The sequence below is a fragment of the Cololabis saira genome, chromosome 9 (assembly GCF_033807715.1).
Source record: "Cololabis saira isolate AMF1-May2022 chromosome 9, fColSai1.1, whole genome shotgun sequence".
Taxonomy (NCBI): Eukaryota; Metazoa; Chordata; class Actinopteri; order Beloniformes; family Belonidae; genus Cololabis; species Cololabis saira.
The window spans coordinates 46,780,145-46,793,798 of NC_084595.1; the positions used below are offsets into that span (position 1 = coordinate 46,780,145).

General features: G+C 40.9%; 1 protein-coding gene across 1 annotated transcript in view; it reads right to left on the minus strand.

Annotated features, from left to right (window-relative positions):
* Positions 1-13,654, minus strand: part of adgrd2 (adhesion G protein-coupled receptor D2) — a 72,469-nt gene that overhangs the window by 39,481 nt on the left and 19,334 nt on the right. Inside the window, exons 8-10 of the mRNA XM_061730199.1 lie at positions 4,929-5,040; positions 2,413-2,541; positions 2,026-2,134 (exon numbers count right to left, since the gene is read on the minus strand). Coding sequence (XP_061586183.1) covers positions 2,026-2,134; positions 2,413-2,541; positions 4,929-5,040 — 350 coding nt within the window. The remainder of the gene's footprint in view (positions 1-2,025; positions 2,135-2,412; positions 2,542-4,928; positions 5,041-13,654) is intronic.

Below are 13,654 nucleotides of genomic sequence, written 5' to 3' on the forward strand. Positions count from 1 at the left end.
GACGACCTCGACCCGCGGACCAAAATCTTACTACACACTCTTTCAAATAAGAGACCATTTTTCATATGTTCCTCATTCAAGGTTGTTAAAAAAATACTGCTATAATATCGTATCGTATCGTATCATGAGCTCAATATCGTGTATCGTACTGTATCGTGAGATTAGTGTATCGTTACACCCCTAGTCTAAACCCTGTTCAAGCTACTTGGAGGTCAGATCTGGACAGCGCCTTGAGACAAGTTGTAGACGTTAAATAAATGAAATAAAATTGCAGACACAAGAAAACTTAAAATTCAATTTCAAACTGTGAAAAGACAAGTATTTTATTAGGGCCCGAGCACTTACAGTGCGAAGGCCCTATTGTATCTGTAGGAATTTTTCTTTCTTTGTTTTTTTTGTATTTTTCCGACGAAATGAGGGCCTTTTTTTCCCCCTAAACGTGTATAAATTTTGCACTCAAGCCAGGCCTGGCGAAAACTTTTATATTTAATGATTTGCATTAATGGCCGTGGCCTAACGGCTCAACAGCGCCCCCTAGAAAACTTTGTGCCTCAAGCCCCATAATACGGTTTGACGTACATGCACGAAAATCGGTACACACCTGTATCATGTCGCAACTTAAAGAAAAGTCTCTTGGCGCCATGGCCGAAACCCAACAGGAAGTCGGCCATTTTGAATTAATCGTGTAATTTTGGCGCAATTTATGCCATTCCTTCGGCAGTTAATACGGCCCGAACCGTAACGTGCACCCAGGTGTGTTATACATCAAAGTCTAGATCCTGTGACGAAGCGCATTACTTTTCTCAGTCAAAAGTGTTACCGTGGCGATGATAGACGCCAAAAAACGCGCCCCCCCCTTCATCTGATTGGTCCATATGTGATAGTTCCTACTTTCTGCCAAAACTTTTCTGTACCATAACTTTTGAACGGGTTGTGATAAAGACATGTGGGTGGTGTCATCGGACACCACCCATGTTTTTGTGTGTTTGTTTTCTTTTTTAAATCTGAGTTCAAACAAAAAATAACTCAATGTGCTTTCCGCTTTTAATCCATTACTCTGACAATGGCATTATGTATCCTTATCTATACGTTTATGTTGACTGTCCCGTTCAAAGTATCATCCCCTGAACTGCGATCAACATTTCCAGATGGGTTCTTGCGTCACATATTTGATCGAGGATAGATCCAGTCAAGTCTCGTGCAGGCTTGAATCCACAAAGTATCCCAGAATGCATTTCAAGTCAACAAGCTCGTTATGGCAGTTAGGGCAGATGGGAAAGCTTCAAAATACTACTGTTGTGTTACCAAAGCTATTTTCATGCAAGAATGTATATGTTGTTTTCTAAACCATCTTGACTGATTTATCAAGATGGAGCTTATGGAAAAATCTCCTGCAACATCTCCAGAGATATGTGGGTCTGCTGTCTGGGCTGCAGCATCATCCAGTATCCTGCCCTTCCAACAGAAGAAGGAACAAACTGCCTCTTCCCATTCTTCAAAATACGTCACCCTCCAAGTGAAGGGAGTGGTATAAATACGATCAGAACTGTTCCCTGGTTCAAGCAGGAAATGTAAAAATATGTTTTGTGATATACAAAGGGAAGATCATTGTGTTTTAATTATATTTCATATCATTATTTTATCATGTAATTTGTGCAACCAGTCTTGAAAAGTATCTTGTTTATTTTTGATTTTGCCTGTTTCAGTCCTCCGTATGTTGGCAACTTGTTTCTTAAAATCATAGAAACCATCAGCTCCTGTTCATTTTAGAAAAACATTGTCAGTCTTTCTGAAAATGAAAAAAAAAGTAATTTAGAGCTACATGTAATTTATCGAGGGAAGCATTAGTATTACCACAGTTGGAGTGTTTTTGTGGATTTAAACTCTCAAACTCTTTAGTAAAATAGTCATGAACAAAAAAAAAAATATGCTGGAAAAAAAGAGTAAAAATAATTTGTAAACTATTATTTCAATAAGTCATTTTACCACAACATCTCCACATATCTCCACATGCTTGAGTTTTACCTTTGACTGCCGTCAGTGACAGTGGGGACCATGGTGAGATTCTTTTCAGGACTGAACAGAGGGGGCAGAGAGCCGTACCATGTGTTGACCAAGGTGAGCGTATTGAAGCCTGCACACTCAACACAACAGCAACATGAATGTTTCTTCAGCTTGCACCAGATAGCCACAGAAAACAGTATGAGTTGAAACGCACTTCATTGAGGTCGACTTATTGTTTACTGTGAGGAGCTTATGCAAAAAATTGTGCCTTCTCTGCACATTATTGAAGGGCCTTCCAAGTATAAGAACATGCAATACATCCACAAGTTTCCCATTATTACTACCTCATTCGATTGCAAGATGTAACTCTGCAAAAGTGGAAGATTGGTTTTTGTAGCCGTCTCCTACCGTTGTTATGGAGATCCTGGATTTTTTGTTGTGGGACTGAAATACAATCTAGTTTGGTCTCTTTCTCAGGCCCACAGAAGCTTGATATTGTGGAACCCTCCTGCAGCCTCTGCTGTTGCACTTGGAGTTCTGAAAAGGAAAGGAAAACCAAGAGAAAAACAACCAGAGCAGAAGTTCAATTTCCCATGCACTCTCAGGACTAACTATACACTTCCTGAAGTCAATAAATCCATAATGATGGTGTCGATAAATGTTTTGAATCATTGTATATTAGATGATTAATAAGGTATGGAGATTAATGACTAAAATGAAGTGTACAGATCAGGTTTATTACACAAAAATATTCATTTTCTTGTGTCATAATAATGCAGCACAAATATGTATACAGTATATATATTTTTTATTTTTTTGTTTCAAAGGAGACAATCCAGTCCTCTTTTTCTGTATCTTACATTTTGCTTCAAAATATCAAAACAATGACCAAATGTCAATCTGGATGCATTAATCCAAGCTGAAAAGATGTTACCATGGCAACTCCAGTGTATTTCAACTGCTTCAGTCTGCCCTAAGAAACTACTTGATATTTTATTCTAATGTCTTTATAAACACTATGTGAACAGTTTGAATTGCACAAACTTACATTGTGGTTTCGTTTAAAAGTTTGTGATTGCACTTTAGTTGTTTAATATTACTATTTCGAAAGTTACTGCTCCCCTTATTTACACTTTCATTTTGAACCGTTCCCTAACTGGGCGTACTGGAAGCTCAAGAGTCAACAGCAACAGCAAAAGTCATTGTTTTGGAAGATCTGGCTATTTTTTTACAGGCGTAACCCACAACCTCCGCTCTTCTGCTCATCCCACAGAGGCATTTTCCTTCCGAACGGGGCAACATTTAACCAGGAAGTAAACAGGCTTTAGAGCCAAGAAGCTCTGTTACAAAAAATAAATAATCAACCAAACACAAATGTCCTCACGTTTTGTGTTTTAAGTTTAGATAAACATGTAGACTGGTCAGTTAATACTGGATATTTGTACAGACATGGCACACCATCCATGTATTTATTTGTTCTTGCATAATTCTATGTGGCATACTACATATTTTCACTCATTCTGGTAAAATAAGTGTGTACCAGGAGTATGGTACGCTCTTCCTCGTTACGTCTAAACATCCTTAAATACATTGCCATTGTGTAATTGAACAGTGACATGATTACATATTGGCATTTTCTTGATTCATCCAGCAATTACTGTGGTTACCATGGACACGGTTTAATCTTTTAACGAGTAAATTGAAGTCAGATGTAAAGTCACAAATGTATTCTATTTTAAAAAGATGTGAGTTATGCATATTCATTTCATAAAAGTAATAGATAGGTAGTAGCTACAGGTGCATGCGTTTTTAATCAACTCAGTATTTGTGAAAAATTGTAACTGATGTTTAACAATTGGTTAACAAACACAGTCACAAAAAATGTCAAATCCAATCGGTCTATGATCTTAAAATTTAAGCCAATGTGAAATGTGCAGCCTATCAGTGCCATTGTGTGAAAGATGCACGTCTTGATTGTGGTTCTCTTTTTTTAACGGATTTCATCTTTTTTTTAAGGCCAGCTGTTACATAATTGCATTTCTCTATTTTTTCCCAGCTCCTCAATGATGGACCCAGATCATTGCTCAAATATTTCTTCTTTATCTAGTACTCAAGTTGTAAAAAAAAATCAGGGGGGATGGTGGATTTTATCATATGGGGACAGATAATTTGTGCTGATTACAAATAATATAATATATTACAAATAATAGCAGTGACCAAAACACCTGCAGAAATACTGCAGGAATGACATAGCAGCAGTTAAATGCAGCCTTCTGTAAGCTTTAAATATCCACTGGGCTTACATCAAATACATCAAAACACAACAATAAAAAACACTTTTCTGAACTTATCAATATGACTCTGTCCTTCACAGGATAAGTGACATGGATCACTGCAAAAACTCACAATCTTAACAAGAATATTTGTCTTATTTCTAGTTAAAATGTCTCATTTTATTAAAAAAATCTCATTACACTTAAAACCAGACTCATCACTGGAAAAAACAACAATTTTCACCTTTTTCAGGTAGATTTTCACTTGAAATAAGTAGAATAATCTGCCAATGGGACAAGAATTTTTTGCTTGTAATAAGAAGATAATTCTTGTCCCACTGGCAGATTTTTCTACTTATTTCAAGTGAAAATCTACTTGAAACAGGTGAAAATTGTCAAATAAGTTATTTTTCTGGTGTTATTTTTCTGGTGATGACTCTAAATGTTGAAATAGCAGTAAAACCACATTCATTGATGAAATGACATAAGGGATGGAAAGGAGGGATGGCAGTTTTACAGGGGGGATGATTTGGACCGTTTTTATTTCAGGGGGGATGCCATCCCCCCTCATCCCCCCTCAACTCCAGTACTTTCTTTATCCTAAATGATTTGGTATTTTTTCATGTTTCATCCATCTTTACTGTGACTCACTGATGTTAGGACTGTGAATGGTCAGACGATCCGTCTCCGTCATCAGCCGAGGGCTCAGGCGGGTCAACATCCGGTCGATGCTGTTGACAACATCCATGGGGCCGTTCACCACCTAAAACACAGCACGTCCGTGTGTCAGCATCAGCAGCACTCACCCGCTCCCCGCTGCTCCACATGCTTGCAAAAAAGCAAAGAACACTTCAAAATGACCATTCATAGGCGGACAATGAGAAAACGTTTCCAGTGCTGTTAACTGTTTGCCAGAGCCGACATACACAGCCAAGCCCGGGAGAACACACGAGCTCCACAGATGCAGGGCTCATGGGTTTTACCATTATCTGTTTTCAAATACCGCTTTATGATTTCAGTGTAGTGTACTCATGTAAGAAATGAACCTTGGAAAGAGTTGTGGAAGCAATGCGGGAGAGATTTTTGGATGAGCGCAGCCACGGTTTTAAAGTGCATCTAATCCATTGAGTCTACCTTGAGGTGGCCTTGGAATCCAGGGGGGTGGGGGGGCGGGTGTGAAAGTGCTGAGAAAAACAGGGCTCTTCACATAAGGCAGAATCATTATACAGATCTATATAAGCCACACATCAATAGTCCTGAAGAGGAAGAAAGGGGGAAAAAAAACGTCAACAAAAATGCAATGTACCAACTTTGAACCAGATTAGATTGGTATGTATGTGGAAAATTGGATTAAAAATGTAACAAGTTAACAATGTCATTCAATTTAAGACAGATTTTGAATTCATCAGACTCCCTATTCATCCTTCTGGGTGACTTACAACTCCGACAGTAGGACATGTGCAGAATCATACTGTCCTCTAGTGGTCTAAGACGGAAATAACATAAACCTAATTAGGTGCAGGTTCAGCACCAGAGCACCAATAAAACTCCAGCTGAACACTTGAAGAGTATGCAGTTGTATGAAGCAGGAATTACATTTTCTTTTTTCCTGAAATGGTTTCTTATACTTCCAGCTTCGGACTCATGATATTTTAAACTCTTATTTTACCAAATGATAATCTACAGTATACAGTATATTCAATAATGCTAGATTGGTATATGTACCATACACATGTTTAATTTCTTCCAATATTCCCTTATTTTGTGTCTGCTGTTATGGAGGCTTTTTATAAATCAGATTTGCATTGTACTTAAGCTTCTTTTGAAAACACTTGAGTTCTTGTGTCCTGCATTTTACAGTGATGCTCTATTTAAAGGCTTGTTCACGTGTTTAAGAGGCACTACACTTATTCTGCATATCAAGGTTAATTATTTCTTCACCAAAAGTGATGCTCAGCTTGATATATTCACCAAGAAAGCAGGGGCTACCAACATTTACTGTGGCACTATCTTTGGGACTGGCAACTGGATCTCTCAGCATGTGGAACAAGAAAGAACACCTTATCTTTGCAAGTCAACATTAACATAGCTGGACTTAAGAGATATTGCCTCTAATCAGAACTAATATCTTCAAATCATATGTTATTGTTAATAAACTGAGCAACAGCAACACGTTATTACACCTTGTATTTATTCATTTTACAAAAACTATGCCGACGTTATGGGAAATATTTGATTGAAAAACCAAGTACCTCCATGGCTGCTAGAGAGTGAGCAGCAGCTCCGTGCTGCTTATCATGTGGACTTGATTTTTAACTTTCACAAAAGATCCAAAGAAGAAAACAAAATCAGGAATGATGCTGGATACATCATTTTTCCTCCCCAATGGTTTGGGAACTGTTATATGGTAATTTCCAAATAATATTGAGTCCCTCATTCCAGACTGACCCCAAGGTACAACTGTGCGATACTCAGAGAAGTTGCAATAACATGAAATGGCTTCAATTTGCATGTTTAACAGGTTAAATACCTGCATAATCGATCAAAGTCAGAAAAAGAATGGCTTGTTTGGAAGGGTTGCAATACGGTTTAGATCGGCAAGATTACACCTGAGCAAAAAACACTTCCATGACTCTTCCCCTGGGTGTCAAGACCATGGTGGAGAGGATTTGTCTTAATACACAACAACCATGAAACACAGAATAAAAGCAGAGACACCACATACCAGCCACATGAATTCATCTGCACTCATAAACATAAAAGTTGGCATAGTGCTCGGCCCACGCACATCAAGACATGTAAATTAGAACGGAAATAGAAAAGAACTTGGTGTCAAAGTCTCGGCCTCTGTATTTTGACCTGGTAATCCCACACTTAGTCCCACACTTTGATTTTACTTATATTTCACGTCCTGTGGAAAAGAACAAGCCAGGATCCCATTGACTTACAAATCCAGAAGAGAACGTGGAATTGGATTGCCCACACCCTTAGAAAACCAGCGGCAAACACCACCAGACAAGCCTTGAAGTGTAACCCCCAAGGAAAGAGGAAACGAGGCCCCAGGAACAGCTGGAGAAGAAGCACCGAGGCAGAAATGGTAGAGAGCGGCCTCAACTGGGGAGATCTCCAAAGAACAGCTAAAAGCCCAGTGAAATGGAGGACATTTGTCAACGGCCTATGCACCCTAGAGGAGCAAAGGGCTTAAGTCAAGTCAAGTATATTTCACGTGAACACCAAAGTTGTTAAACCAGCAAAGATAAAAGATGAAAGAATACAGTTTCCTTGATTCAAGCCTTGGAGAGATTCCGTGATCTGGATGACAGAGTCCATGCCAGCATCAACTCTTTCATGCTGTGCCTGTATCATGAGCATCCAGCAAGCCAGCCTGTTCTGACATTTTAAAATTGATGTAGAGGTAATGAATTGGAAGTTAGGGGTAAGAACTTAACAGCAGCATGATGCAGCCCCTCCCCCTCCTGTCTGTCAGGACAAGCAGCTGCAGCCCTCGGACATGTATGTGCGCTGTCCCAACATACAAGCCATCATGACAACCAAGGGAAGATTGGCTTGGAAGAGAGGCTTGGAAGATGCGCAAGCCACCTTCTACGCAAAGGTTGGGATTTAAAAAGAAAAAACTAACGGGAAAATGTGTGTATCTCTACGCCAACCCTGACCCTAGCGCACGAACATTTTGAAGATATGGAGAACTGGCGATGCAGGCGGTGAGGTGGTGAAATGAAGCCAGATTCATGTAATACTTTTAATGTCATCACATATCAGACTTATAATATAATAGCGCTGGTCGTGTCCCTCTGTGTTTGAAGCACAGCGTCAATCAGGACTCTGGTACCGCGGTGCAGGACACGCCGGGCCGGGAACCTCCTCGTCACCCACCGCGACAACTGGAGAGTGACAGAGGACAGAACAAACGAGTGCCGGGCCACTCTACAGAGCCCCTAAAAGGGACTCCGATTTTTTTATATATATATAATGAGTTTTACGCGTGCGTGAAACCTTTACGCGCGTAATCCTAAATTATGGTTCCGCGTTAAAACGACGCAGAGTCTACGCCGTAGGGTACGCGGCGACGCGCACCTACGCCGTGGGCTCTGCGTTGGTGTGACGCGGAACCATAAATCAGCCTTAAAGGTTTCACGCACGCACGTAAAACTCATTATATATATAAAAAAAATCCGTGTCCCTTTAGGGGCTCCGTACCTCTTGGCCTCGCACCACTTCTTTTTTTTTCTGCACTATCTGTCCGTGGCACTCACGGCGTTTAGCGCAGCAACAGCGTGCTGCCACTCACTCGCTTTATTTTATACTATCTATATACTTTTTCTACATTTACTGTGACCACCAAATAATGTGGTTTTCCTGCCTCCACCTCATCCACAACATCTCAGTCTCCGTGAAATTCAGTGGCACGGTGGCTCGACACGTCTCATTCATCCTGACGCACAAACAGACTGCAGGAAGCCACTGCACATGCTCAGCAGGATCATTCATATGCAAATACTACTTTGCATTGCCCATTTATGGTATGAAATGGGCGTGTAGAGGGCGGGATATGAGGCGAATTTACCTGCGCAACCTTCCAGCTGGACTGTGATTTATAAAGCGAACATTGCGTGCAAGTGTGCGTGCATGCGGTTTTATAAATCCAGATTTTTTTTTGCGCCCGCCATTTTCGGCTTTTGGGTTTACGTACACTTTTAGTATGAATCCTACACACTCTTTTATAAATGAGACCCCAGGTCTTTAACCCTAAGATGTTGAATGTAACACACTTGATATGTGAATTTGTGAGACCTGTGCAGAATCCCCATTATCAAAATAAAGCAAAAAAAATGTGTATACACTAATCCCTCGTCGGGTTACGTTCCAAATAGAACCCGTGATAAGTGAAATCTGCGAAGTAGCAAGCTTTTTTTTTCTTTCTTTTTTTTAAAAATTATTATATTATGGGTAGTAGTTGTCGCTCTTTTTTTTCTAGGCAAAAAGATTCTAATAAACCGACATGCCACCATCGATTATATTTGAGAACTGTAATGAACGATTCCTGTTCTTGAGCTGCTGCTGAAGCTCATTGGCCGTTCTCAGCTTGTTGCTAAGCAACCAACGTTATTGACACAGGAAGTGAAGAAGCTGGGGAGACTGTTTAGCCAATCAGAATGCAGAACACGATGCACAATGCAAATCCGTGAAGCAGCGAGACGGTGAAAGGTGAAGCGCGTTATAGCAAGGGATTACTGTAAATAAAAAATAATAACAATAAATAAAACTACCTAAAGTATTCATAATTGTTGGGCCACAGTCCTATGTGAACAGGGGAAGCCTTAATTTCAACTTTAAGGCCCAGCTCTGAGACCTCACTCTGAGACCAGCCTCGATTTTTCAAGGAATCAAGGAAAGACAACAAAGCCCAGCGGGTTTTGTTGTCCATCGCCGAAGAGGTGTCATAAGGGGGCGGGCCTGAGGTCACGCGCGTCCAGTACGGACAGTCAATTGGTCCGCAGGTGCTGCTGAGGTGAAGCCCGTCTCCGCTGGTGTTTAAATAGCAGTGGCTTCCCGAACCTCGTCCACTTTTCTTCCAGGACTCTTTTCTTCCAGAGCCGAGGAAAAGGGCTGCTGTTCACCAGGACCCCCTGCCGAGCGTAACCACCCAGCTGTTCACCAAGGAACGCTGTTCGGCTCTCTCCGATTCTCTCTCCGATCGCTCTCCGATCACTCTCCGAGTTTCATCATCGCACGAGAAACGTCTACTCTCCTTACGTCTCGTAAGGCCTACCTCATCTCCGATCAGCATGACCAGCATCAGCCGACGCCCACGCGCCCACCCGCGTTAAAACAGATTTACCCGCAAACATTCCGACAAGGGGGACAGGGACCGAGACGTCGTGACCAGGCTAGGACGGCCAGGAAAGGGGAACCGCCCGGCCCCCAGCGGCGCTGCATCATCTATGTTCGAGAGGCAGAAAGAGAGAGGGAATGGGAGCCGCTCACACTGAAATTAGTAAAGTAAAATCTGTACCCTGTGACCGGGACCAGAACCAGGAGTTCCACAAATCCCAGGATGCCGCCGGCTACCTCCAGGGCAGCTCAAGGTAAGAGGCTTGTGTCTGGTCAGAGTTAGATTAAAGCGGTTAGCGTTGATTGTTGCTGATTGTTGATTGTTGTTGTTTGTCTGCTCATTACGTTGTGACGTGCCGGCGGTCTCTAATGCAGACCGACGGTCGTTACGTTTGTGTAACGTGTTCCCTCACTTTCCCGTCAAAAGCTTAGAGCGAGTGTGGTGGGTTAAACTCCAGACACTGAGTGGGAAACAGCAGAACGATAAAGGTACCGGTGGTGAGAGATCACACCAGTTTCAAAGCTGTTGGTGTGATTACGTTGGCATTGTTGGTTTTGCCTATTCCTGTGTAACGTGCCGACGGTCTCTCATGCAGACCGGTGGTCGTTACGTGTATTATATTGTGACTGTTTTCCTTTCCTTCTTACTAACCCACACGGAAAGGGTTAGTACCCTGACCATCAGGCCTCTGATACTTTCAATATCTGGGTAGAGAAAGTTTTGAAAAGTGCTCTGTCAGCCATCTTTTCTTTTGCCTCACCACGTGTGTGAACACCCATCGTGACGTTGTCCACCATTTTTCTTTTCGTCCATGTGACGTGACGACGTTCTGACACACGCACACATGCACCCACGCACGCACGCACGCACGCACGCGCGCAAAAAAATATGATTTTGAAACTTTTAAAATGGTGTAGAATAGTGCTGCTCAGAGTGCTTCTGAAGGACAGGAGTTTTAAAGAATGCTGCCTCTCTTCTGCGGACTGCTCTGGGGCCTCTGAAGCCTCTGGAGCTTGCTATGTAAAGAAGGCTATGGATAGCCCTCTTCACAACATCTAACATCTAATCCGCTGCAACACAGACCACTACAGAATAACCTTCCTGCCAGCAATCTCTGAAGACACTTAAACCATGACTTAAACCATGAAAACTGAATTAACTATAACTATAACTAAATTACGGTAATTAGAATTTTGTTGAATGTTGATCAGTAAAATATTTATTACTTGGCATTTTGATTGAATTTGAATTAAAGACAAAATTGGGGGTGTTTTCAATTACAATAGATAAGAAAATAGATAAGAAAATATCTATTTTTATTTTTATTCCATGCATCAGACTTTAAAGGGTCAAAAGGAAATCAGCGTTTAGCCTTGATGGGGAAAAAAAGTTTAAAATCAGACTAGATGCACTGTTGCCAATAAAGCAGGAGTAAAACAGCTTTTACTCTACTCATGAAATGTGGAAGAAATGTGGAATGTTACAACATAATTATTCCAACTTCAGCAGCAACAGTGTTTATAATCTGTTGAGCTAAAACATCTTGCAAAAAGGTTCCTCGTTGGACTCCCTGCAGGAGTATTTTCTTTATGGACTGTGCATGTTCTCCTTGTGCTTGCAAGGGTTTTGCCAGGTATTCTGGCTTCCTCTCATTGTCCAAAAACGTGTCAGCAGGCTAACTGGTGATTCTATATCGTCAGATATGAATGATTGTGTGTGCAGGGTAAAACCTTCACCACATTAGGTGCGGACTGTGGTGCAGGTTACACTAACCACGACATGGGCAAACTACGGCCCCCGGGCCACATACGGCCCGTTACGCTTTTTAATCGGGCCCGCCTGATTCGTCCAAATTATAATAAAAACCTCGTTCATTTTCCACCTTTCCCTGCAACGCCCACGTTTCCCCAATAGATGGCGCATGCGCACTCAAACAAATTGACTGTTGTTGGAGTGGCACGTATTTCATTTAGTTTCATGTCGCCATTCGAGCCCTTCTGTAAAAAGTCGTGCAGGATAGTGTCTCAGAGAGAACGGCCAGGATAATCCATCCATGATTTTGCGGGGTTTATTCTTTGAGTATTTCGTTGAATAATGATATGTTTTGAATGTTGAAAGTGATTCCATTCATTTTTTCATAAATGTTGATTTCTTTAACTTTGTACCTTCGATTGAAACGTATTAAAAACAGAAGTAATCTCCAGGTTGGATAAATTAAAAAAATTTGTAAAAAAAATTAAAAACATATTAAAAACAGAAGTAATCTCCAGGTTGGATAAATCCAAATGCGTACACTATGCTATTTTAATCTATTTGCATTTTCTTCTTTCCAGTATTGTGCAAAATAGTGTTTAAATGCCATATCTTGCATATTCCTTGAGACAAACTTATTAACTAATAAGGGCTATTTTGCATATTTGAAAGACAATCTTCAGTGCAAATCTGTTATAAATCGGGTTGTGCATTTATTTGCGTGTTCTTGCTTTGAGGTTCGCTCACACTACATGCAATCCTTTAGTATATCCAGCACAAACACTCCATCCAAATGCTCCTGGCCTCTGTCAAATTTTTAGAACCCATTGTGGCTCGTGAGTCAAAACGTTTGCCCACCACTGCCCTAACCCTAACCCTAACCCTAACCAAGATACCAACATACCAAGCTTTGTGATTTGAACTCTTTCATAATATCAAGGAAATCATTATAAACTTGTGGCTGATTCCCAAACTGTAACTTCACTTGATCCAATTGAAAGAAGACTGTAAAGCTTTAAACATGGTGTTGCTTAATTAATTACAAAATGGTTGAAATCTCGTTTTCAGTAGAAACACGCCCATGTTTTTTCATACGCCACCCCTCCACTTCCACATGCATACGACAGGATGGTAGAGAGAGAGGTCTAACACAGGTCGCAGCTGCACTGAAACTGTTTGGATAAGGGAGGCAGAGCAGAGAAATGCCTGGATCTAGAAATTGAATAAAAGACAAGACATTGAAATGGACTGAAACTGATCCAAAACAGCGAGACACACATGAGGAACAGAAGGGTCCAAATTAGAAGGTGTGGCTAAAGAGGATCCAAGTGTAGTAACTGAGCTACTGTGTGCCAACAATATCCTGTTACAGGACACCAAGAACCTTAAACTACACTCAATGCAAGCTGTAAAACAATTAAAAAAAGAGTGATTAATCAATGTAAGAAATGTTGTTGATAAATTTCACATTCAAAACTATGGAGTTTTGGGTTATTTTATCTCAATGCCTGCCTAAACTACTCGGCATAGAAGACAGTGCACAACTAGATAGTCATTCTTCTTCTTTTATTTCAGTTGAGGCCCAGGTGATAGGTTGATAACCTTCAGGTATAGAACAAGAAACAAATTAGAAAAAAATATTCAGAACTGTGTATTTTAGGACAATGTAGCAGGATGAAGAACGACTCCAGAGGTTGGACAACAAGCCTTTATTCCAGACAATGAAATAACAACTGACAACTGACAGAGAAGATGCGTACCCTAGCAACCA